The sequence below is a fragment of the Hylobates moloch genome, unplaced genomic scaffold (genome assembly GCF_009828535.3).
Source record: "Hylobates moloch isolate HMO894 unplaced genomic scaffold, HMol_V3 SCAFFOLD_10, whole genome shotgun sequence".
In the NCBI taxonomy this organism is placed as follows: Eukaryota; Metazoa; Chordata; class Mammalia; order Primates; family Hylobatidae; genus Hylobates; species Hylobates moloch.
In genome coordinates, this window is record NW_026652285.1 from 23,169,131 (window position 1) to 23,191,435 (window position 22,305).

General features: G+C 44.2%; 1 protein-coding gene and 1 non-coding gene across 20 annotated transcripts in view; one reads left to right on the forward strand and one right to left on the reverse strand.

Moving 5' to 3' along the window:
- Positions 1 to 22,305, forward strand: part of CDK12 (cyclin dependent kinase 12) — a 110,130-nt gene that overhangs the window by 22,460 nt on the left and 65,365 nt on the right. For all 19 annotated transcript variants that reach the window (XR_009215118.1, XR_009215121.1, XR_009215114.1 and 16 more), the window contains 4 exons: positions 7,924 to 8,100; positions 10,132 to 10,271; positions 11,969 to 12,139; positions 18,644 to 18,833. Coding sequence is in view for 5 of the 19 variants with exons in the window: in XM_058444930.1 (XP_058300913.1) it covers positions 7,924 to 8,100; positions 10,132 to 10,271; positions 11,969 to 12,139; positions 18,644 to 18,833 (678 nt within the window). In the remaining 14 variants the exon portion in view is untranslated. The remainder of the gene's footprint in view (positions 1 to 7,923; positions 8,101 to 10,131; positions 10,272 to 11,968; positions 12,140 to 18,643; positions 18,834 to 22,305) is intronic.
- LOC116475984 (U6 spliceosomal RNA) lies at positions 290 to 392 on the reverse strand. Its single transcript, XR_004250073.1, has one exon. It is a non-coding gene; the product is annotated as a U6 spliceosomal RNA (small nuclear RNA).

The following is a 22,305-nucleotide window of genomic DNA, read 5'->3' on the forward strand; positions in this document are numbered from 1 at the left end:
AATAGAGACTGGGTTTCACCATTTTGGCCAAGGTGGTCTTGAACTCCTGACCTCAGGTGATCCACCCGCCTCGGCCTCTCAAAGTGCTAGGATTATAGGCTTGAGCCACCGCACCTGGCCTTGCTCTGTTTTTCTAATAGCCTTGTTCATTTGGAGCGTACTGAACTTCACGGGGGCCTACATTATTTTTAAAGGCTGTATCTCTATAAGTTCAGTAAACTCCAAATGAACCAGGATTTTCCTAGTAGAATGGGATGCTTGGTTTCCATTTTTTATGTACTTAACTTTTTTTTTTAGGGAACACTTCACGAATTTGTGTCATCTTTGTGCAGGGGCCATGATAATCTTTTCTGTATTGTTCCGGTTTTAGTGTATGTGCTGCCGAAGTGAACAATCAACTACATTTTTTTTTTTTTTTTTTTTGAGGCAAAGTGTCTCTCTGTCACCCAGGCTGGAGTGCAGTGGTATGAGCTCAGCTCACTGCAACCTACGCCTCCCAGGTTCAAACAATTCTTGTGCCTTAGCCTGCCAAGTAACTGGGATTACAGGCATGTGCCATCATGCTTGGCTGATCTTTGTATTTTTAGTAGAGAGGGGTTATGCCATATTGGCCAGGCTGGTATCTAACTCCTGGCCTCAAATGATCCGCCTGCCTCAGCCTTTCAAAGTGCTGGGATTACAGGTGAGAGCCACTGTGCCTGCCTCAACTAAATTTTTTTTTTTGAAATGGAGTCTCACTCTGTCCCCTAGGCTGGAGTGCAGTGACACGATCTCGGCTCACTGCAACCTCCGCCTCCTGGATTTAAGTGATTCTGCTGCCTCAGTCTCCTGAATAGCTGGGATTACAGGCTTGGGCCACCACGCCTGGCTAATTTTTGTATTTTTAGTAGAGACGGGGTTTCACCATGTTGGTCACGCTGGTCTCAAACTCCTGCCCTCAAGTGATCCACCCGCCTTGGCCTCCCAAAGTGCTGGCATTACAGGCGTGAGCCACCTCGCCCTGGCTCAACTAAATTTTTGATAAAAGTTTGTAAATAGTGGTGAAATCACTGTTTCTTTTCTTTTCTTTTCTTTTTAAGAGACAAGTTTTCCCTTTGTCGCCCATGCTGGAGTTCAGTGGCCTGTGCACGGCTCACTGTAGCCTCTACCTGCTAGGCTGGAGCGATCCTTCCACCTCAGCCTCTCAAGTAGCTTGGTCTACAGGCACGTGCCATCATGCCTGGCTAATTTTTGTACTTTTTTGTAGAGATGGAGTTTGACTGTGTTGTCCGGGCTAGTAGAACTCCAAGACACAAGCAATACACCTGCCTTGGCCTCCTAAAGTGCTAGGATTACAGGCATGGGCTACCATGCCTGGTCTGAAATCATGTTTTAAACAACCAACTTCAAGGGGAAGGAGATAAGTGATCATATTTACAGTAGTTTATGCTGTTAAAATGGGCAAATTATCTCATTGAAAAAATTAGTGTTTTTTAAACAGTTATGATTTATTTATTTATTTTTTGAGGCAGATTCTTACTCTCATGATCCGCCTGCTTTGGCCTCCCAAAGTGCTGAGAGTACAGGCGTGAGCCACCACCCCTGGCCTAAATATTTATAAATTTTATATTTTTTCTTTTTTTTTTTTTTTGAGACAGGATCTTGCTCTGTTGCCTAGGTTAGAGTGCAGTGGCACGATCTTGGCTCACTGCAACTGCTGCCTCCAGGTTCAAGTGATTCTCATGCCTCAACTTCCCAAGTGGCTGGGATTACAGGCATGAGCTACCACACTTGGCTAAGTTTTTGTATTTTTAGAAGAGACAGTGTTTCAACATGTTGGCCATGCTGGTCTCAAACTCCTGGCCTTAAGTGATATGCCTACCTCGGCATTCCAAAGAGCTGGGATTACAGGCGGTAGTCACCGTTCCTGGTCTATATTCTTTTTTTATTAACAGTATTTTTATTAGAAGTGTTTCCATTGCACCCACAGATTCAGTTCTGTCATCACAGATTCCAAAATACTATTCATATTCTAAAAGTTCGGCACTCCTAGAGCTTGGTAGGTTTTTCAGTTACGCATGTATTATGAAACCTGATTACCGAATGTGAATTTGTATATAAGTATAAATGGGGAACTAGGAAATACTGATATAGATAGGGTACATCAGCACTTCCTGGTAGTGACTTTTCAAGTAATGACTGTGATGTATGGTATCTGCTCCCCTATGATAGACTTACTTTGCATGTACCACATGTCCTCAACCCTTTATAATACTGAGTGTCATATGCTAAAGGTGATAATGTTAAACATTGTAGTTTTGAGGCTGTCATTAAATTTTCAAGGTTTTTAGTACATTGGAATTTATTGAAACAGGATTTGACCTCTATTCAAATTGTATATCCTGAACTAGTAGGACATAACCTATCAAATACTCATTCGGTCTTGAAATAAACATGCTAAAAATGTAATATTTTAGAAGCAGTATACATTTTTCATACAGGTTCAATATCTGTAATCTAAAAATCCAGAAATCCTCCATCGGGAACATTTTTAATACTGACATGATACTCAAAGGAAATGCTCATTGGAGCATTTCAGTATTCAGATTTTTGCATTGAATATGCTCATCCAGTATAATGCAAATAATCCAAAATCTAAAAATTTTAAAAATTTGAAACACTCAGGCTGGATGCGGTGGCTTACGCCTGTAATCCCAGAACTTTGGGAGGCCGAGGCGGGCAGATCACGAGGTCAGGAGATGGAGACCATCCTGGCTAACATGGTGAAACCCCATCTCTACTAAAAATACAAAAAATTAGCCGGGCGTGATGGCGGGCGCCTGTGGTCACAGCTACTTGGGAGGCTGAGGCAGGAGAATGGCGTGAACCCAGGAGGTGGAACACACTGCACCACCAAAACGAGGTTCAAAAAAAAAAAAAAAAAAAACATCTGTTTGAGATTGAGAATAAATATCAAAACTTTTGAGAGACAGAGTCTCACTCTGTCGCCAGGCTGGAGTGCAGTGGCTCGATCTCGGCTCACTGTAATCTCCACCTCCCGGGTTCAGGTGATTCCCCTGCCTCAGCCTCCTGAGTAGCTGGGACTACAGGTGGGTGCCACCACGCCTGGCTAATTTTTTTTTGTATTTTAGTAGAGACAGGGTTTCACCATGTTTGCCAGGATGGTCTTGATCTCCTGACCTCATGATTCCCCGGCCTTGGCCCCTAAAGTGCTGGGATTATAAGCATGAGCCACTGTGCCTGGCCCCTGTCTCTTAAAAAAAAAAAAAAGGCAGCTGTGGCAGTGTGCACCTGTAGTCTCAGCTACTTGGAATGTTGTGGTGGGTAGATCACTTGAGCCTCGAGGCTGCAGTCAGCCATGATTGCACCACTACAGTCCAGCTTGGGTGACACAGCAAGATCCTGTCTCCAAACAAACACACAAAAAACCATAGACTGAATTTATTTGAAATGATGATGAGATAATTAAAATACCTTAATTTTTCTTTTTTCTTTTTTTTTTTTTTTTTGAGACAGTCTTGCTCTGTCGCCCAGGCTGGAGTGCAGCGGGGTGATCTTGGCTCACTGCAACCTCTGCCTCCTGGGTTGAAGCAATTCTCCTTCCTCAGCTTCCCAAGTAGCTGGGATTTCAGCAGTGTACCACCATGCCCAGCTAATTTTTGTACTTTTAGTAGAGATGTGGTTTCACCATGTTGGCTAGGCTGGTCTTGAACTCTTGACTTCAGGTGATCTGCCTGCTTGGCCTCCCAAAGTGCTGGGATTACAGGCATGAGCCACTGCACCTTCTTTTTTTTTTTTTTTTTTTTCTGTGAAACAGAGTCTTGCTCTGTCACTTAGACTGGAGTGCAGTGGCACAATCATGGCTCACTGCAACCTTGACCTCCTTCCCTGGCTCAAGTGATCCTCTCGCCTCAGCCTCCACAGTAGCTGGGACCAGAAGTGCATGCTACCACTCCCAGCTAACTTTATTTTTTTTAGAGATAAGGTCTTACTATGTTGCTCAGGCTGGTCTTGAACTCCTGGGCTCAAGCAATCTTCCTGCCTTGGCTCCCAAAGTAGTGGGATTACAGGCATGAGTCACCATGCTCAGCCTGATTTTTCTTGTTCTTCTAGTGAAGCCAAACCAAGAAGAAATCTATTTTGAATAATGAGGAATTGAGATTTGTAAAGAATATTCTGACAGTGGTTGAGAAATTACAAGTTTTTTTTTCCCCGAACATCTTAAAAATTAGAATAATTTTAAAAATCTGTATTGGTGGGGCACGGTGGCTCATGTCTGTAATCCCAGCACTTTGGGAGGCTGAGGTGGGTGGATCATGAGGTCGGGAGTTCGAGTCCAGCCTGGCCAATATGGTGAAACCCCGTCTCTACTAAAAATACAAAAAACTAGCCGGGCGTGGTGGCACACGCCTGTAGTCCCAGCTACTTGGGAGGCTGAGGTAGGAGAATTGCTTGAACCCAGGAGGCAGAGGTTGCAGTGAGCTGAGATTGCACCACTGTACTCCAACCTGGGCAATAGAGGGAGACTCCGTCTCAAAAAACAAAGAATCTATATTACATTGTGACTCAGAGTTTTCTGGTAATAAGTTTTGTTCCTAGGATGGAAAAATCTGAGTGCAGATTATAATAGTGTTGCATGTTCATCTCTCCCAGTATTTCAACAGAAAGTTTCAGATGATCATTTTCTACTCCATTGACTATCCCAGTTCTGGTTGATGTGGTACAAACTAACCTATATTGTATTGTTCTGTCTGATTTACGAGGGATTAAAACGATAAAAATTGGCAGGAGTCAATAGCTGTTGAGATTTATGTTCTTATATTTTGACTAAATGACATTATTTTATGGAAAATTCACACACAAGGGGCAACAGTATTCTTTAAAAAGATACATTGCAAGAGATAGATCTTTGTGGTCTAGGAAATGTTCATGCAAAGCACCAATATTTTCCTTTATAACTACTTGTCATAAAAATAGAGAAGATTCCCTGTGGTTAAGGTTCTCAGATCTTTTTCAACCATCTGATAACTGTGAAGGAATAGAGAAGACCTATCTGGCCTGATTTTATTTGTAGACATGAGTTAGTCTGTTGTACTATAGATGTCTTATTTTTTCTGAGGATGTGCATGACACAATTTTTTTTTTTGAAATAGAGTCTTGCCCTGTCACCCATGCTGGAGTGCAGTGGCATGATCTCGGCTTACTGCAACCTTAACCTCCCCAGTTCAAGCGATTCTTAGACCTCACAAGTAGCTGGAACTATAGGCACATGCCACCATGCCCAGCAAATTTTTCTATCTTTAATAGAGATGAGGTTTCACCATGTTGGCCAGGTTGGTCTTGAACTCATGGGCTCAACTGATCTGCCTGCCTTGGCCTCCCAAAGTGTTGGGATTATGAGCGTGAGCCACCACACCTGGCTCTTGGCACAAAATTTGTCTACCACTTATTAATAAATTGAGATAGGCAAAAAATTGTATCTGGGCCATACGTGGTAGGAGGCGAGGCAAGAGGATCACTTGGGGAGGTCCAGGATTTTGTGACTAGCCTGGGCAATATGGCAAGACCTTGTCTCTACAAAAAATTTTAAGAATTAGCTGGGTGTGGTGGTGTGTGTCGTGGTCCCAGCTTCTTAGGAGGCTAAGGTGGAAGTGTCGCTTGAGCCCTGGAAATCGAGGCTGCAGTGAGCCGTAATTGTGTCATTGCATTCCAGCCTGGGCAACAAAGTGAGTCCCTCTCTCTCAAAAAAAAAAAAAAAAAAGATTGAAAACTGACTTTTCTGATCTATTCCTGGAAAGCTATCTTTTTACAAAACCCCACTGACTACTATAATTTGCTGATTATTGTGAGAGGCTTCTGCCACCAGGTGACTTAATAATTCTGAAATAATTGCTTGGACCCTTTTTCTTTAGATTTTTAGTTTGATGATTGTCTATTTTGGCTGGTCAGAGAGGTTTGCCTTCTGCTTTGAAGTGAACAGAATGATTCAGTATATTTTTTATTAGTTTTGACTTACAGCTTAGCTATATTTCTATTTTTTTGTAAATATCTTCGACAATTTATATTTCTTACAGGGAAAGCATTCTAAAATACTATTTCTTTTTTCCAAGATTTTTGCACCTCTTTAGCGATAGAGTAGTATTAAATTGTTGAGCTCTTCTTGTTTGTTAAATCTTTGCTAAAATGTAAATTCGATGAACTCCACGAGTTGCAGTGATACTTTGTGAATTTAAGATAATTACTTCCTGCATTTTATTTCTATTTTTAAATTTTTTATTTTTTGAGACAGAGCTGCCCTTTGTTGCCCAGGGTGGAGTGCAATGGCATGGTGATGGCTCACTGTAGCTTTGACTTCCTGGGCTCAAATGATGCTCCCACCTCAGGACTGCAGGTCGCCATCTGCCCCCAAGTAGCTGGAACTACACACTTATACCACCATGCCCAGCTAATTATTTTTGAGACGAGTCTTGTCACCCAGGCTGGAGTGCAATCGTGCGATCTCGGCTCACTGCAACCTCCTCCTCCTAGGCTCAAGCAGTTCTCCTGCCTCAGCCTCTCGAGTAGCTGGAATTACAACACCACACCCAGTTAATTTTTTTTTTTTTTTTTTTTTTTTTTTGAGATGGAGTCTCACTCTGTCTCTCTGGCTGGAGTGCAGTGGCACGATCTCAGCTCACTGCAACCTCCATCCTGGGGGTTCAAGCAATTCTCCTGCCTCAGCCTCCTGAGTAGCTGGGAGTACAGGTGCACCCAGCTAAATTTTGTATTTTAATAGAGATGGGGTTTCACTGTATTGCCCAGGCTGGTCTCGAACTCCTGAGTGGCCTCCAAATCTAAATTACAGGTGAGCATTGCCTGTCCGATTTTCAAGAGAGTTTCACCAGGCTGGCCAGGCGTTTTTTTTTTTGAGACGGAGTTTCACACTGTTGCCTGGGCTGGAGTGCAGTGGCACGATCTTGACTCACTGGAACGATTCAAACGATTCTCCTGCCTCAGCCTCCTGAGTAGCTGGGATTACAGGCACCTGCTACCACGCCCGGCTAATTTTTTGTAGTTTTAGTAGAGATGGGGTTTCCCTATGTTGGCCAGGCTGGTCTCGAACTCTTGACCTCGTGATCTGCCCACCTCAGCCTCTCCCAAAGTGCTGGGATTACAGGCTTGAGCCACCGTGTCCGGCCTAATTTTTTTTTTTTTTTTAATTTTTTGTAGCATGGGGTCTCACTGTGTTTTCCAGGGTGGTCTCAAACTCCTGGCCTCAAGCAATCCTCTTGCCTCAGCCTCCCAAAGTACTGGGATCACTGGGGTGAGCCACCATGCCCAGGTGAATTTTATTTCATCTCAATAAAAATCCAAATAAAATCTTAGGAACGATATATTAAGAGTTTGATAAAGGGAACTGCAAGTAATATCACAAATATTTCATTGTTTTTAAAATATACTATAGATTTCTTTTTATAAAATTTATCTCAGCCAGGCACGGTGGCTCACACCTATAATCCCAGCATTTTGGGAGGCCGAGGCGGGTGGATCATTTGAGACCAGGAGTTCAAGACCAGCCTGGCAAACATGGTAAAACCCCATCTCTACTAAAAATACAAAAATTAGTCTGGCATGGTGGCACATGCCTGTAATCCCAGCTACTTGGGAAGCTGAGGTAGGAGAATTGCTTGAACCCAGGAGGCAGAGGTTGTAGTGAGCCAAGATCACGCCACTGCATTCCAGCCTGGGCGACAGAGTGATACTCTGTCTCAAAAAAAAAATTTAGTTGTGATAAATTATATTTTTTTATGTTGTATTACAGGCTTTTTTCCTTAAAAATGAGATCTTTCTAACCTTTTAGTAACCAGGCATTATGATCTTTGAAAATTTTTATTTGTGTATCTTTAATTGTAATTTTGTCATCTCTTCTCCTTTATTGTTTAGTCCAAAAGAAACTCTTCCTTCAAAACCTGTGAAGAAAGAGAAGGAACAGAGGACACGTCACTTACTCACAGACCTTCCTCTCCCTCCAGAGCTCCCTGGTGGAGATCTGTCTCCCCCAGACTCTCCAGAACCAAAGGCAATCACACCACCTCAGCAACCATATAAAAAGAGACCAAAGTGAGTTTTTGGTGGAATCTGTCTTTCATGATAGTTTTCTCCCTTCCTTTTGAACTAAATCTCTCATGTTTCCTCTATAACCCACACCAGTAAGATCATAGAAGTTTGGTCCCAAAGTATACCTTTTATTTTATTTTAATGGACAAAAGCCTTTCTTGGAGACTCAGGTCATTCATTTGTGCACTCAGATACCTAGCTATGTGTTTAGAACAACAGAAAATTCCCAAATCCAGATATACTGTGAATGTTTATCTCATTATGTCTTTTTTATTCACAGTATTTAGAGTACTAAGGAAGAATAAAAGCTTTTTAAATTCAGGATGTGTCAATCATGTACACATTAATCAAAAATTAATAGATATGGGATTTTTTTTCCTGAAAGCATATAAATTGTCATGCCGTAAATAGAGTACAATCTGGGTCTAATCTTCTGATTGTTAGCATTTCTCTGTTAATAATAGAAATAGGTATCATTTATTGAGCACGTATTATTGTCGTAGTTTTATATATATATATATTTTGAGACAGAATTGTGTTCTTTGTTGCCCAGGCTGGAGTGCAGTGATGCTATCTCTGCTTACCGCAACCTCGGCTTCCCTGGTTCAAGTGATTCTCCTGCCTCAGCCTCCCGAGTAGCTGGGATTACAGGCACATGCCACCACGCCAGGCTAATTTTTGTATTTTTAGTAGAGATGGGGTTTCACCATGTTGGCCAGGCTGGTCTCGAACTCCTGACCTCAGGTAATCCACCGCCTTGGCTTCCCAAAGTGCTGGGATTACAAGCGTGAGCCACTGCGTCCAACGCCTTATATTTTCATAGCAGCCTTAGCATGTAGCAATTAATTTCCCATTTTATAGTTGAAGCCATACCTGAGAGAGGTCAGAAAGCAAGTAACTAATCTATTATTTCAGTTTATGTCTTCCTAAAGCTATAGCCCGGTGTCTTAGCCACTGTGAGAGACTGTTTTTGTTGTTGTTGTTGTTTTTGTTTTGTTTTGTTTTTGAGACAGAGTCTCACTCCGTCACCCAGGCTGGAGGCGCCTGCCACCATGCCCGGCTGTATCTTTATATATTTCATATCATTTCATTTCTGACTTTTTAGTAAAAAATGTATAAAAGATACAGGAGTGGCTGGGCGTGGTGGCTCACGCTTGTAATCCCAGCACTTTGGGAGGCCGAGGCGGGTGGATCATGAGGTCAAGAGATCGAGACCATCTTGGCCAACATGGTGAAACCCCGTCTCTACTGAAAATACAAAAATTAGCTGGGCATGGTGGCGCCTGCCTGTAGAGTACTAAAAAGAAAAAAAAAAGATACAGGAGTTAGTGAAATCATCATAAAAGAATCCTTTTTTCTTTGACTAGATTTCATTTTCTTCTCTTTTCTTTTTTTTTTTTTGAGTTGGAGTCTCGCTCTGCCGCCCAGCCTGCAGTGCAATGGCGTGACCTTGGCTCACTGCCACCTCCGCCTCCTGGGTTCAAGCAATTCTCCTGCCTCAGCCTCCTGAGTAGCTGGGACTACAGGTGCCTGCCACCACGCCTGGCTAATTTTTTGTATATTTAGTAGAGACGGGGTTTCACCATGTTAGCCGGGATGGTCTTGATCTCCTGACCTCGTGATCTGCCTGCCTTGGCCTCCCAAAGTTCTGGGATTACAGGCATGAGCCACTGCGCCCGGCCAATTTCATTTTCTTTTTTTTTCTTTTTGATAGGTGTCTCGCTCTGTCGCCCAGGCTGGAGTGCAGTGGCGCATTCTTGGCTCACTGCAAGTTCCGCCTCCCGGGTTCATGTCATTCTCCTGCCTCAGCCTCCTGAGTAGCTGGGACTATAGGCGCCTGCTACCATGCCTAGCTAATTTTTTGTATTTTTTTTAGTAAAGACGGGGTTTCACCGTCTTAGCCAGGATAGTCTCAATCTCCTGACATCATGATCCGCCGGCCTTGGCCTCCTGAAGTGCTGGGATTACAGGCATGAGCCACCGCGCCCAACCTTCATTTCCTTAAATAACTATTTTGTTGTTTTTACTTTTTAGAATTTGTTGTCCTCGTTATGGAGAAAGAAGACAAACAGAAAGCGACTGGGGGAAACGCTGTGTGGACAAGTTTGACATTATTGGGATTATTGGAGAAGGAACCTATGGCCAAGTATATAAAGCCAAGGACAAAGACACAGGTAAATATTGCCACAAAATTTTAGATGTCAGAATATTAACAATTTAGCAATACTAATATCTTAAGTGGATTTAGCAAAAGTAAATTCTGAGGTGTTATTTTTTTGTTTTTTTTTCTCTTGAAATGGAGTCTTGCTTCCCAGGCTGGAGTGCAGTGCTGCAATCTGGACTCACTGCAAGCTCCGCCTCCCAGGTTCATGCCATTCTCCTGCCTCAGCCTCCCGAGTAACTGGGATTACAGACCGTGCGCAACCACACTCGACTAATTTTTGTTTTTTTTTTTTAGTAGAAACAAGGTTTCACTGTGTCGTCCAGGCTGGTCTTGAACTCTTGACCTCAAGCAATCTGCCCGCCTCGGCCTCCCAAAGTGCTGGGATTATAGGTGTGAGCCACGGCGCCGGGCCTTTTTTTATTTTTATTTTTTGAGACAGAGTCTTGCGCTATCATCCAGGCTGGAGTGCAGTGAGTGGATCAATCTCTGCTCACTGCAGGCTCCGCCTCCTGGGTTCAAGCGATGCCTCTGCATCAGCCTCCCGAGTAGCTGGGGTTACAGGCATGCACCACCACACCCAGCTAATTTCTGTATTTTTAGTAGAGATGGGGTTTTACCATGTTGGCCAGGCAGTCTTGAACTCCAGGCTGGTCTCGAACTCCTAACCTGAAATATCCACCCACCTCAGCCTCCCAAAGTGCTGGGATTACAGGCGTGAGCCACCACGCCTGGCCAAATTTTTATTTTTTTTTTATTTTTTATTTATTTATTTATTTATTTATTTTTTTTTTTTGAGTCAGAGTCTGGCTCTGGCCAAATTTTTAGTTCTAATTTTGTCTCCAAAAGTTATTGAGTAGATCAAAGGTTTCCAAAAGAATACTATAACTTTTAAAACTCTCCAGCTGGGTGTGGTGACTCATGCCTGTAATTTCAGCACTTTGGGAGGCCAGGTGGGCAGATCACGAGGTCAGGAGATTGAGACCATCCTGGCTAACATGGTGAAACCCTGTTTGTACTAAAAATAGAAAAAATTAGCCAGGCGTGGTGCCATGCACCTGTAGTCCCAGCTACTCAGGAGGTGGAGGCAGGAGAATCACTTGAACCTAGGAGGCGGAGGTTGCAATGAGCGGAGATTGCACCAGGGCACTGCAGCCTGGGTGACAGAGCAAAACTCATCTCAAAAACAAAAAATCCACGTCTTAAGAAAAAAATTAAAGCCAGGAAAGGGAATATAGAATTTCCTTTTTTGTTTTCGTATTGACAAGGAGTCTCACTCTGTCACCCAGGGTGGAGTGCAATGATGTGATCTCGGCTCACTGCAACCTCTGCTCACCGCAACCTCTGCCTCCTGGGTTCAAGCGATTCTCCTGTCTCAGCCTTCCGAGTAGCTGGGATTACAGGCATCCACCACCACGCCCAGCTAATTTTTGTATTTTAATAGACGGGGTTTCACCATGTTGGCTAGGCTGGTCTCGAATTCCTAACCTCAGGTGATCTGCCCGCCTTGGCCTCTCAAAGTGTTGGGATTACAGGTGTGAGCCAGTGCACCCGGCCTAGAGTTTACTTTTTAAAGGTGTGTAAGTATCTCGTGTGTAAGCATTAAAGTAAGAACTAAGTTTGTCTTCCAGAGCAAGGGCATATATTGCTGGTTCACAATAGTGGCCAAAAATGCTCATTGATAATAACAGTTTACATTTGTTTTGGCAGGAGAACTAGTGGCTCTGAAGAAGGTGAGACTAGACAATGAGAAAGAGGGCTTCCCAATCACAGCCATTCGTGAAATCAAAATCCTTCGTCAGTTAATCCACCGAAGTGTTGTTAACATGAAGGAAATTGTCACAGATAAACAAGATGCACTGGATTTCAAAAAGGACAAAGGTACTAGCAAAGAATTACATTTTTACAGGATAGACTGGTCCAATCTTTGCCTTTCTTTTTTTTTCTTTCTTTCGTTCTTTTTTTTTTTTTTTTGAGACAGAGGCTTGCTCTGTTGCCCAGGCTGGAGTGCAGTGGCGTGATTTCAGCTCACTGCAAGCTCCACCTCCCGGGTTCACGCCATGCTCCTGCCTCAGTGTCCTGAGTAGCTGGGACTACAGGCACCCGCCACCACACCCGGCTAATTTTTTGTATTTTTTAGTAGAGACGGCGTTTCACCGTGTTAGCCAGGATGGTCTCAATCTCTTGACCCCATGATCCGCCCGCCTGGGCCTCCCAAAGTGCTGGGATTATAGGCATGAGCCACCGCGCCTGGCCCTTTCTTTCTTATTTATCTATTTATTTTGAGACAGAGTCTCACACTGTCGCCCAGGCTGGATTGCAGTCCTGCGATGTCGGCTCATTGTAACCTCTGCCTCTCGGGTTTAAGTGATTCTTGTGCCTCAGCCCCCAACTAGCTGGGATTTCAGGCATGCATCATCATTCCGGGCTTATTTTTGTATATTTAGTGGAGAGGAGGTTTCACTATGTTGGTCGAGCTGGTCTCAAACTCCTGACTTCAAGTCATCCGCCCGCCTCGGCCCCTCGAAGTGCTAGGATTACAGGAGTGAGCTACCATGCCTGGCCTCGTGTTTTTTTTTTTTTTTTTAATTATAAAATAATAAGTGAATGAATGGATATGATGCATGTATGCCTTTGGTGGAAAAACTGAAAATATAGAAGAAGAAGAAAAAGAAGATGATAGTGGCCGGGCGCAGTGGCTCACGCCTGTAATCCCAGCACTTTGGGAGGCTGAGGTGGGCAGATCACAAGGTCGGGAGATCGAGACCATCCTGGCTAACACAGTGAAACCCCAACTCTACTAAAAAAATACACAAAAAATTAGCCGGGCATGGTGGCGGGCGCCTGTAGTCACAGCTACTCGGGAGGCTGAGGCAGGAGAATGGTGTGAACCTGGGAGGCGGAGCTTGCAGTGAGCTGAGATCGGGCCACTGCACTCCAGCCTGGGCAATAGAGCGAGATGCCGCCTCAAAAAAAAAAAAAAAAAAGATGGTAGTAATTTATCTCCCACTTCCTCCCAATATACTACCATGCATGGAAAACCACTGAAGTATTAATACATTTTGGTATATTTGCTTTTAGTTCTTTTTGTTTTTGTTTTTTTTTTTGAGACAGAGTCTCACTCTCTCACCTAGGCTGGAGTGCATTGGCTCGATCTTGGCCCACTGCAACCTCCACCTCCCAGGTTCAAGCGATTCTCCTGCCTCAGCCTCCTGGGTAGCTGGGATTACAGGCACGTGCCACCACTCCCGGCTAATTTTTATAATTTTAGTAGAGACCAGGTTTCACCATGTTGGCCAGGCTGGTTTCGAACTCCTGACCTCAGGCAGTCACCCACCTCAGCTTGCCAAAGAGCTGGGATGACAAGGGTGAGCCACCACACTCAGCCCTGCTTTTAGTACTTTATGCCATATCTACTGTATTTATTTTAACAAAGCTAAGATTAAAGGTTATTTCGTGTTGTATAACTTGTCATAAGCAATTTCTCATATCAACAAATTTTAATGTTTATGCATAAACATAGGTGAACCCAAATTTACCAGTTCCTGTTGAGCAATTAGTTGCCAATTTTCAGTTTAAAAAAAAAAAAAATAATAGGCCAGGTGCAGTGGCTCACCCCTGTAATCCCAGCACTTTGGGAGGCCGAGTTGGGTTGATCACCTGAGGTCGGGAGTTCGAGACCAGCCTGGCCAAGATGGTGAAACCCTATCTCTACTAAAAATACAATAATTAGCTGGGCATGGTGGCTAGCACCTGTAATCTTCAGCTACTTGGGAGGCTGAGGCAGGAGAATCACTTGAACCTGGTAGGAGGAGGTTGCAGTGAGTTGAGATCACGCCATTGCACTCCAGCCTGGGTGACAAGAGCAAAACTCTGTCTCAAAAAAAAAACCCCCAAAAACAAAAAACATAATAGCAATGCCTTGAGTATGTTTCTGCATAAATCTTTGCATTATGATTTATCTTCATTGTATAGCATTTTTGATATAGAGTTATTTGGTCAAATGGATTTTCATATTTAATGTCAGATCCCTTTTAAGAAAATTAGTATGTCCAGTGGGTGTCCATCTCAGTGTATCCTCCCCAACATTGAGTATATCTTTTTTTTTTTTTAATTTTGAGAAGGAGTCTCACTCTGTCGCCCAGGCTCGTGTACAGTGATGTAATCTTGGCTCACTGCAAGCTCCACCTCCTGGGTTCAAGTGATTCTCCTGCCTCAGCCTTTGGAGTAGCTGGGCTTACAGGCGCACGCCACCACGGCTGGCTAATTTTTGTATTTTTATTAGAGACGGGGTTTCACCATTTGGCCGGGCTGGTCTCAAACCTCTGTCCCTAACTGATCTGCCCACCTCGACCTCCCAAAGTGCTGGGATTACAGGCGTGAGCCACTGCACCAGGCCAAGTATATCTTTTTAAAAAATTATCATCTGGGCTAAGTGTGGTTGCTTATGCCTATAATCCCAGCACTTTAGGAGGCCAAGGCAGGTGGATCACTTGAAGTCAGGAGTTTGAGACAAGCCTGGCCAACGTGGTGAAACCCCTCTCTACTAAAAATGCAAAAATTCGCTGGGCATGGTGCTGGGCACTTTTTTTTTTTTGAGATGGAGTCTCTCTCTGTCGCCCAGGCTGGAGTGCGGTGGCGCGATCTCGGCTCACTGCAAGCTCCGCCTCCCGGGTTCACCCCATTCTCCTGCCTCCGCCTCTCTGAGTAGCTGGAACTACAGGCGCCCGCCACCACCCGGCTAATTTTTTGTATTTTTAGTAGAGACGGGGTTTCACCGTGGTCTCGATCTCCTGACCTCATGATCCACCCGCCTTGGCCTCCCAAAGTGCTGAGATTACAAGCGTGAGCCACCGCGGTTGCTGGGCAGTTTTAATCCCGGCTACTGGGAAGGCTGAGGCAGGAGAATTGTTTGAACCCGGGAAGTAGAGATTGCAGTGAGCCGAGATTGTGTTACTTCACTTTAGCCTGGGCAACAGAGCAAGACCCTGTCTCAAAAAAAAAAAAAAAATTGTTATCTGGATAGGTTAAGTATGATATTATTATTTTATATTCTATTTTAATTTAATTTTTATTTTTTGAGACAGAGTCTCAGTGTGTTGCCCAGGCTGGAGTACAATGGTGATCATAGCTCATTACATCCTCAACCTCCAGGCTCAAGGAATCCTCCATGCCTCAGCCTCCTGATGAGCTGGGGCAACAGGCATGCACCACCACATCCAGCTGATTTTTTATATTTTTAGTAGAAACAGGATCTCTCTATGTTGCCCAGGCTGGTCTCTAACTCCTGGGCTCAAGCAGTCCACTTTCCTTGGCCTCCTAAAGTGCTGGGATTACACACTTCAGCCACCGCACCCAGCCAGTGTCATTTTGGATTATATTCCTTATATTTTGGGTCTTCTCTATGTTACTAGTTTTATTTACTTTCTCTCCCTCTCTCTTTCTCTCTTTTTTTTTTTTTTTTTGGGACAGAGTCTTGCTCTCTCACCGGGGCTGGAGTGCAGTGACATGATCACAGCTCACTGTAACTGAACTCCTGGGTTCAAGCGATCCCCCTGACTCAGCCTCCCAAACAGCTAGGATTAGACACCACTCCTGGCTGATTTTTAAAAATTTTGGTAGAAACAGGATTTTGCTATGTTGCCCAGCCTGGTCTTTTTTTTTTTTTTTTTTTTTTTTTGAGACGGCGTCTCACTCAGTCGCCCAGGCTAGAATGCAGTGGTATGATCTTGACTCACTGCAGCTTCCACCTCCTGGGTTCAAGCAGTTCTCCTGCCTCAACCTCCCAAGTAGCTGGGATTACAAGTGTGCGCCACCACACGCAGCTGTTTTGTGTTTTTAGTAGAGATGGGGTTTCACCATGTGGGCCAGGCTGGTTTCGAACTCCTGACCTCAAGTGATCCACCCGCCTCGGCCTCCCAAAGTGCTAGGATTACAGGCGTGAGCCGCCGCGCCCGGCCATCCTTCTGTTTTCTTAATTTTTTTGTAGACAGAATCTTGCTTTCTCACCCAGGCTAGAGTACATTGGTGCAATCACAGCTTATTGTAGCCTCAAACTCGTGGGCTCAAATGATTCTCTTGCCTCAGCCTCCCAAGTAGCCAGCAATACAGGCAAGCACCGTCATGCCTAGCTAATTTATAAATTTTTTTGTGGAGATGGTGTCTCACTATTTTGCCCAGTCTGGTTTCCAAAGCTCAGGCAATCCTCTCACCTCAGCCCCTCACCATGTGGGGATTGCAGGCATGAGCCACTGAACACAGCCGTAAATTTAAAGGGTTGAATTAGTTGATTCATTTTTCTCTCAATTTTTAAATGCTACGATTTTCTTTTTTTTCTTTCTTTCTTTTTTTTTTTTTTTTTTTTTTTTGAGACAGAGTCTTGCTCTTTTCGCCTGGGCTGGAGTGCAGTGTCGCTGTCTTGGCTCACTGCAACCTCCGCCTCCTGAGTTCAAGCGATTCTCATGCCTCAGCCTCCCTGTAGCTGGAATTACAGGTGCACGCCACCACGCCCAGGTAATTTTTGTATTTTTAGCAAGAGTTAGGGTTTTACCATGTTGGGCAGGCTTGTCTCGAACTCCTGACCTCAAGTGATCTGCCTGCCTTGGCCTCCCAAAGTGCTGGGATTACAGGCATGAACTATTGCACCCAGCCTCTTTTTTTTTCTCTAGACGGAGTTTTGCTCTTGTTGCCCAGGCTGAAGTGCAATGGTACAATCTCAACTCACTGCAGCCTCTGCCTCTTGGGTTCAAGCGACTCTCCTGCCTCAGCCTCTCGTGTAGCTGGAATTGTAGGCGCCTGCCATCATGCCTGGCTAATTTTTGTATTTTTTTTAGTAGAGATGGGGTTTCACGATGTTGGCCAGGTTGCTCTCGAACTCCTGACCTCAGGCAATCCTTCTGCCTTGGCCTCCCAAAGTGCTGGAATTACAGGCATGAGCCACCATGCCTGACCCGTACTATGAATTTCACTAATAATTTATAACACATTTATTATGCTGTCCCTGGCATATTGAATCCCGTTAACTTGTATAAAAACCTTTACAAAATAGTCATCAATTTATGTAACAAATGGGCATGGTTGTGTTACAAATACAACTTCATTTACAGCAACAAGCAGCAGGCTGGATCTGGTCTAAGGTCTGTAATTTGCTAACTGACTTAGGTCATTAAAGTATAGTAAGACAGGCTGAGCACAGTGGCTTATGCCTCTAACCTCAGCATTTTGGGATGTTGGGGTGGAAGGATTGCCTGAGCCAAAGAGTTAAGAGACCAGCCTGGGTACCATAGCAAGACCCTGTCTCTACAAAAATGAAAAACATTAACTGGGTGTGGTGGCCTGTGCCTGTATTCCCAGCTACATGAGAGGCTGAGGCGGAAGATTCGCTTGAGCCCAGGAGTTTGAGGCTGTAGTGAGCCATGATCATGCCACTGCACTCCATCCTGGGCAACAGAATGAGAACCTGTCTCAAAAAGAGAAAAGAAAAAGGCTGGGCACGGTGGCTGACGCTTGTAATCCCAACACTTCGGGAAGCTAAGGCAGGCGGATCACCTGAGGTCCCGAGTTTAAGACCAGCCTGACCAACATGGTGAAATCTTGTCTCTACTCAAAATACAAAAATTAGCCGGGTGTGGTGGCACATGCCTGTAATCCCAGCTACTTGGGAAGCTGAGGCAGGAGAATGGCTTGAACCCAGGAGGCGGAGGTTGCAGTGAGCCAAGATAGTGCCACTGCACTCCAGCCTGGGTGGCAGAGTGAGAGTCTGTCTTAAAAAAAAAAAAAAGCCTAGTAATGCAACCTGATCAGGGCACTTGCCGCCATGAAGAGGTGAGTAGTCCATACAGTACTAGACTAGGAATCAGAAGATTAATTCCTTTTTTTTTTTTTTTTTTGAGAAGGAGTCTTGCTTTGTTGCCCAGGCTGGAATGCAGTGGCACCATCTCAGCTCACTGCAGCCTCCAGCTCCTGGGTTCAAGTGATTCTCCCACCTCAGCCTCCCAAGTAGCTGGGATTACAGGCACATGCCACCATGCCCAGCTAATTTTTGTATTTTTTTTTAATCGAGATGGGGTTTCATTCACCATGTTGGACAGGTTGGTCTCGAACTCCTGACCTCAAGTGACCTGCCCTCCTCGAGCTCCCAAAGTGCTGGGATTACAGGCATCAGCCACTGCGTCCAGCCACAGAAGATTAATTCAAATATTAGCTCCATTATTTATTATTAGGAAGGACTAATTATTCAACTACTCTTCAGTTTCTTCATCTATAAAATTCAAGGGTTTTTTCCAGAGAGCCTATGGTCAACTCAAAAATTATATTAGGACTTGAGGCATTGTTATTTCAGCATTCTTTTTTTTCTTGCTTTTAATTTTTTTTCGTCTTACGTAGGTGCCTTTTACCTTGTATTTGAGTATATGGACCATGACTTAATGGGACTGCTAGAATCTGGTTTGGTGCACTTTTCTGAGGACCATATCAAGTCGTTCATGAAACAGCTAATGGAAGGATTGGATTACTGTCACAAAAAGAATTTCCTGCATCGGGATATTAAGTGTTCTAACATTTTGCTGAATAACAGGTAACATAGTAACTAAATAAGATTAAGCACTTTCCTCTTCTCCTCTGGCCTTTTTAGTTTCAAATGGTTAATTGGTATTATAATTAGACCTAATAGTGCAGTATTCACACACTAGTGATATTCCCTGCGTTCAGTGTGGGAGAAACATACCTGCTCCTTTAGCTGTTCTTGAGCCTTTCTCAGTTACCAGCTTTCTGAGTAAACATTGATGTGCAGTTGATGATTGGCCTTTTCTGCCCAGTACTTACTCCTAGGTTTTAATAGTGTAAACAAACAGGAATTTGGTTATGAACAGGTGTTAATTCATCAGAAGTTTTTATCATTTGCTTTCTTCTTTTCTGTTTATTTGCCTGTACTGCATTGGTGGCAATATCAGATGTATTATGCACACTAGTTTTTTTTTTTTTTTTTTGGAGCCAGAATTTCACTCTTCTTGCCCAGGCTAGAGTGCAGTGGTGTGATCTTGTCTCACTGCAACCTCCACCTCCCAGGTTCAAGCAATTCTCCTGCCTCAGTCTCCCAAGTAGCTGGGATTACAGGTGCCTGGCACCATGCTCTGCTAATTTTTGTATTTTTAGTAGAGATGGGGTTTCACTATATTGGCCAGGCTGGTCTTGAACTCCTGACCTCGTGATCCACCCACCTCAGCCTCCCGAAGTGCTGGGATTACAGGCATGAGCCACCGTGCCTGGCATACTAGTTTTTGCTTTATTTATTTTTTTTTTGAGACAGAGTCTCGCTCTGTCGCCCAGGCTGGAGTGCAGTGGAGCGATCTCGGCTTACTGCAAGCTCTGCCTCCCAGGTTCATGCCATTCTCCTGCCTCAGCCTCCCGAGTAGCTGGGACTACAGGCACCCGCCACCATGCCCAGCTAATTTTTTGTATTTTTAGTAGAGACGGGGGTTTCACCGTGTTAGCCAGGATGGTCTCGATCTCCTGACCTTGTGATCCACCCACCTCGGCTTCCCAAAGTGCTGGGATTACAGGTGTGAGCCACCGCGCCCAGCCCTGGCACACTAGTTTTTTTAATAGCCCTACTTGCTGAGGGATAAAGAACAAGTCTGGTACCATTTAAATCGGGGAAGTGTTTCGTTCTTTAGATAATTAGGTTGGTTACATCTATTTTTGTCTGATTGACTCATTGTTTTAAACATTTCGGTTCAGTTTTTTTTTTGTTTTTCTTTTTTTTGAGACAGAGTCTCGCTCTGTCACCCAGGCTGGAGTGTGGTGGCACAATCTCGGCTCACTGCAAGTCCTGCCTCCCGGATTCACGCCATTCTCCTGCCTCAGCCTCCCCACTAGCTGGGACTACAGGCGCCCACCACCACGCCTGGCTAATTTTTTGCATTTTTTAGTAGAGACGTGGTTTCACTTTGTTAGGCAGGATGGTCTCGATCTCCTGACCTCGTGATCCGCCCACCTCGGCCTCCCAAAGTGCTCGGATTACAGGCGTGAGCCACCGCACCTGGCCGATTCAGTTTTATCTAACAGACATTATCTATATAGGAATATGGAAAGATTATGACACATTTCCCCTCTTTATGGTGTACAGTGACCAATCTCGCATGGTTACCTGGGAGGGACCGTCCTGGTTTTAGCAGTAAAAGGCTCACATGCGACAATTGAACACTGGAACTCAAAACTTTTGCAGGAGAAATAAACAAATACATTACTCAATTCAGTAAACATTTATTAAGCTCAATTTTTTTTCACTTTGAATTTGAGAGTATCTGGAAAGATGCAGCCTTGAGGAATGAATAAGAATTTATCTGAATAACTGACAGTGGGTGATCAAATTTCTAGGCAGAAGCAGCTGCATGCACAAAAGTACATAAACATGAAAATAACATGTTATGTCTGGAAAACTGTAAACAGGTCAGTATTTCTAGAGCAAGAAGAGGGAAGCACATAATGGCCAAGAGATGAAGGTGGATAGTTACATGGAGCCCATTTATGGATCTTGTATGCCCCACTGAGGAACTTAAACTTTATCTGTATTTGACAGGGATCAGCATCACTTGAACCCAGGAGGTAGAGGTTGCAGTGAGCTGAGATCAATCCACTACACTCCAGCCCAGGCGACAGAGCAAGACTCCATCTCAGAAAAAGAAATAATCTTAGACTGAGTCTCACTCTGTTGCCCAGGCTGGAGTGCAATGGCAGGATCTCACTGCAGCCTCCAACTCCTGGGTTCAAGTGATGCTCCTGCCTCAGCCTCCTGAGTAGCTGGGATTACAGGTGCCCGCCACCATGCCCAGCTAATTTTTCTATTTTTAGTAGAGATGGGGTTTCACCATATTGACCAGGCTGGTCTCGAACTCCTGACCTCAAGTGATCTGCCCTCCTCGGCGTCCCAAAGTGCTGGTATTACAGGCGTGAGCCACTGCGCCCAGCCAAAAGAGTATTTCTTTATGTTGCTTTCTCTGACTCATAATTCCCAGTAAAGTTGGAAGTGAGTGACTCTACATCTATAGTAAATAACACATTAAGAACTTAATAGCTATTAGCTTGCAACTTTCTGGCCTATAGTATAATATACTTTCTGCTGTTCCCTTTACTCCTCCATGAGGAGCTGTCTCAAAGCAGGGAATAATTGCAGCTCCGTTTAGTGTCCTTTCTGGTGGGTAAGGCCTCTTTTGGTTCCTGACCTTCCAGAGTCAGAAAGCTGATGAGGTTCCAGACTAAATTGAATTTCCTTGTGAGGTTGCTAAGCAGGATACAGGAATCCTGTGGTCTAGCCTGATCCATCCAGCCTCTTCCCTTACCCACTTAGCTCTGTCTACTCAGACCTGTGGGTGAGATGGCCTGGAGACAATGGTGAAGGGTCATCAGCTGGGCAAGGAAGAGAGAGAACAGTTGGCAAGAGAGAGAGAAGAGCAGAGTTGGATTCCAAATGAGACCAAATCATTTTATATAGAAGAGAGACACAGTCAATCTTCTGTTTTGGAAAGGTCACCAAATTATCAGTTCATGCTGATAAACTGGAGGCAGAGAGACCCTCTAAGAACTTCGTAAGAAATGGTCAGTGCTGGAAATAACCCAGACACCACTAGTAGGGATGGACTCAGTAGATCTCTAGACTTCGCTTGAGTGAGTGAATGGTAGATAATGAATTAGAGAAAGTAAGATAACTCACAGGTTTCCTACTTGAAAAACTAGCTAGATGGGTGGCACTGCTAGTCAATACAAGGAAGATGGAAGAGTAGGATGGATGGAGTAACAGGCAAATCTCTTTTGGATATGTCTTTTACATATCCAGGGTAGTGATATTTAATAGCATATGGTCATTTGGGGAATTCCAAACTACCAGTACAGATTTGGTAGTTACAAAACATAGAAAAGATGTCAGAAATGTAACCCAGGAGAAATGGTCAGAGAGATAGGAAGAAAATAAGGGAAATATGAATGCAAGATAGGCAAGTTTAAGAAGGGAGTGGTGATTGATGTCAGATGATGCAGGCAAATTATAAGAG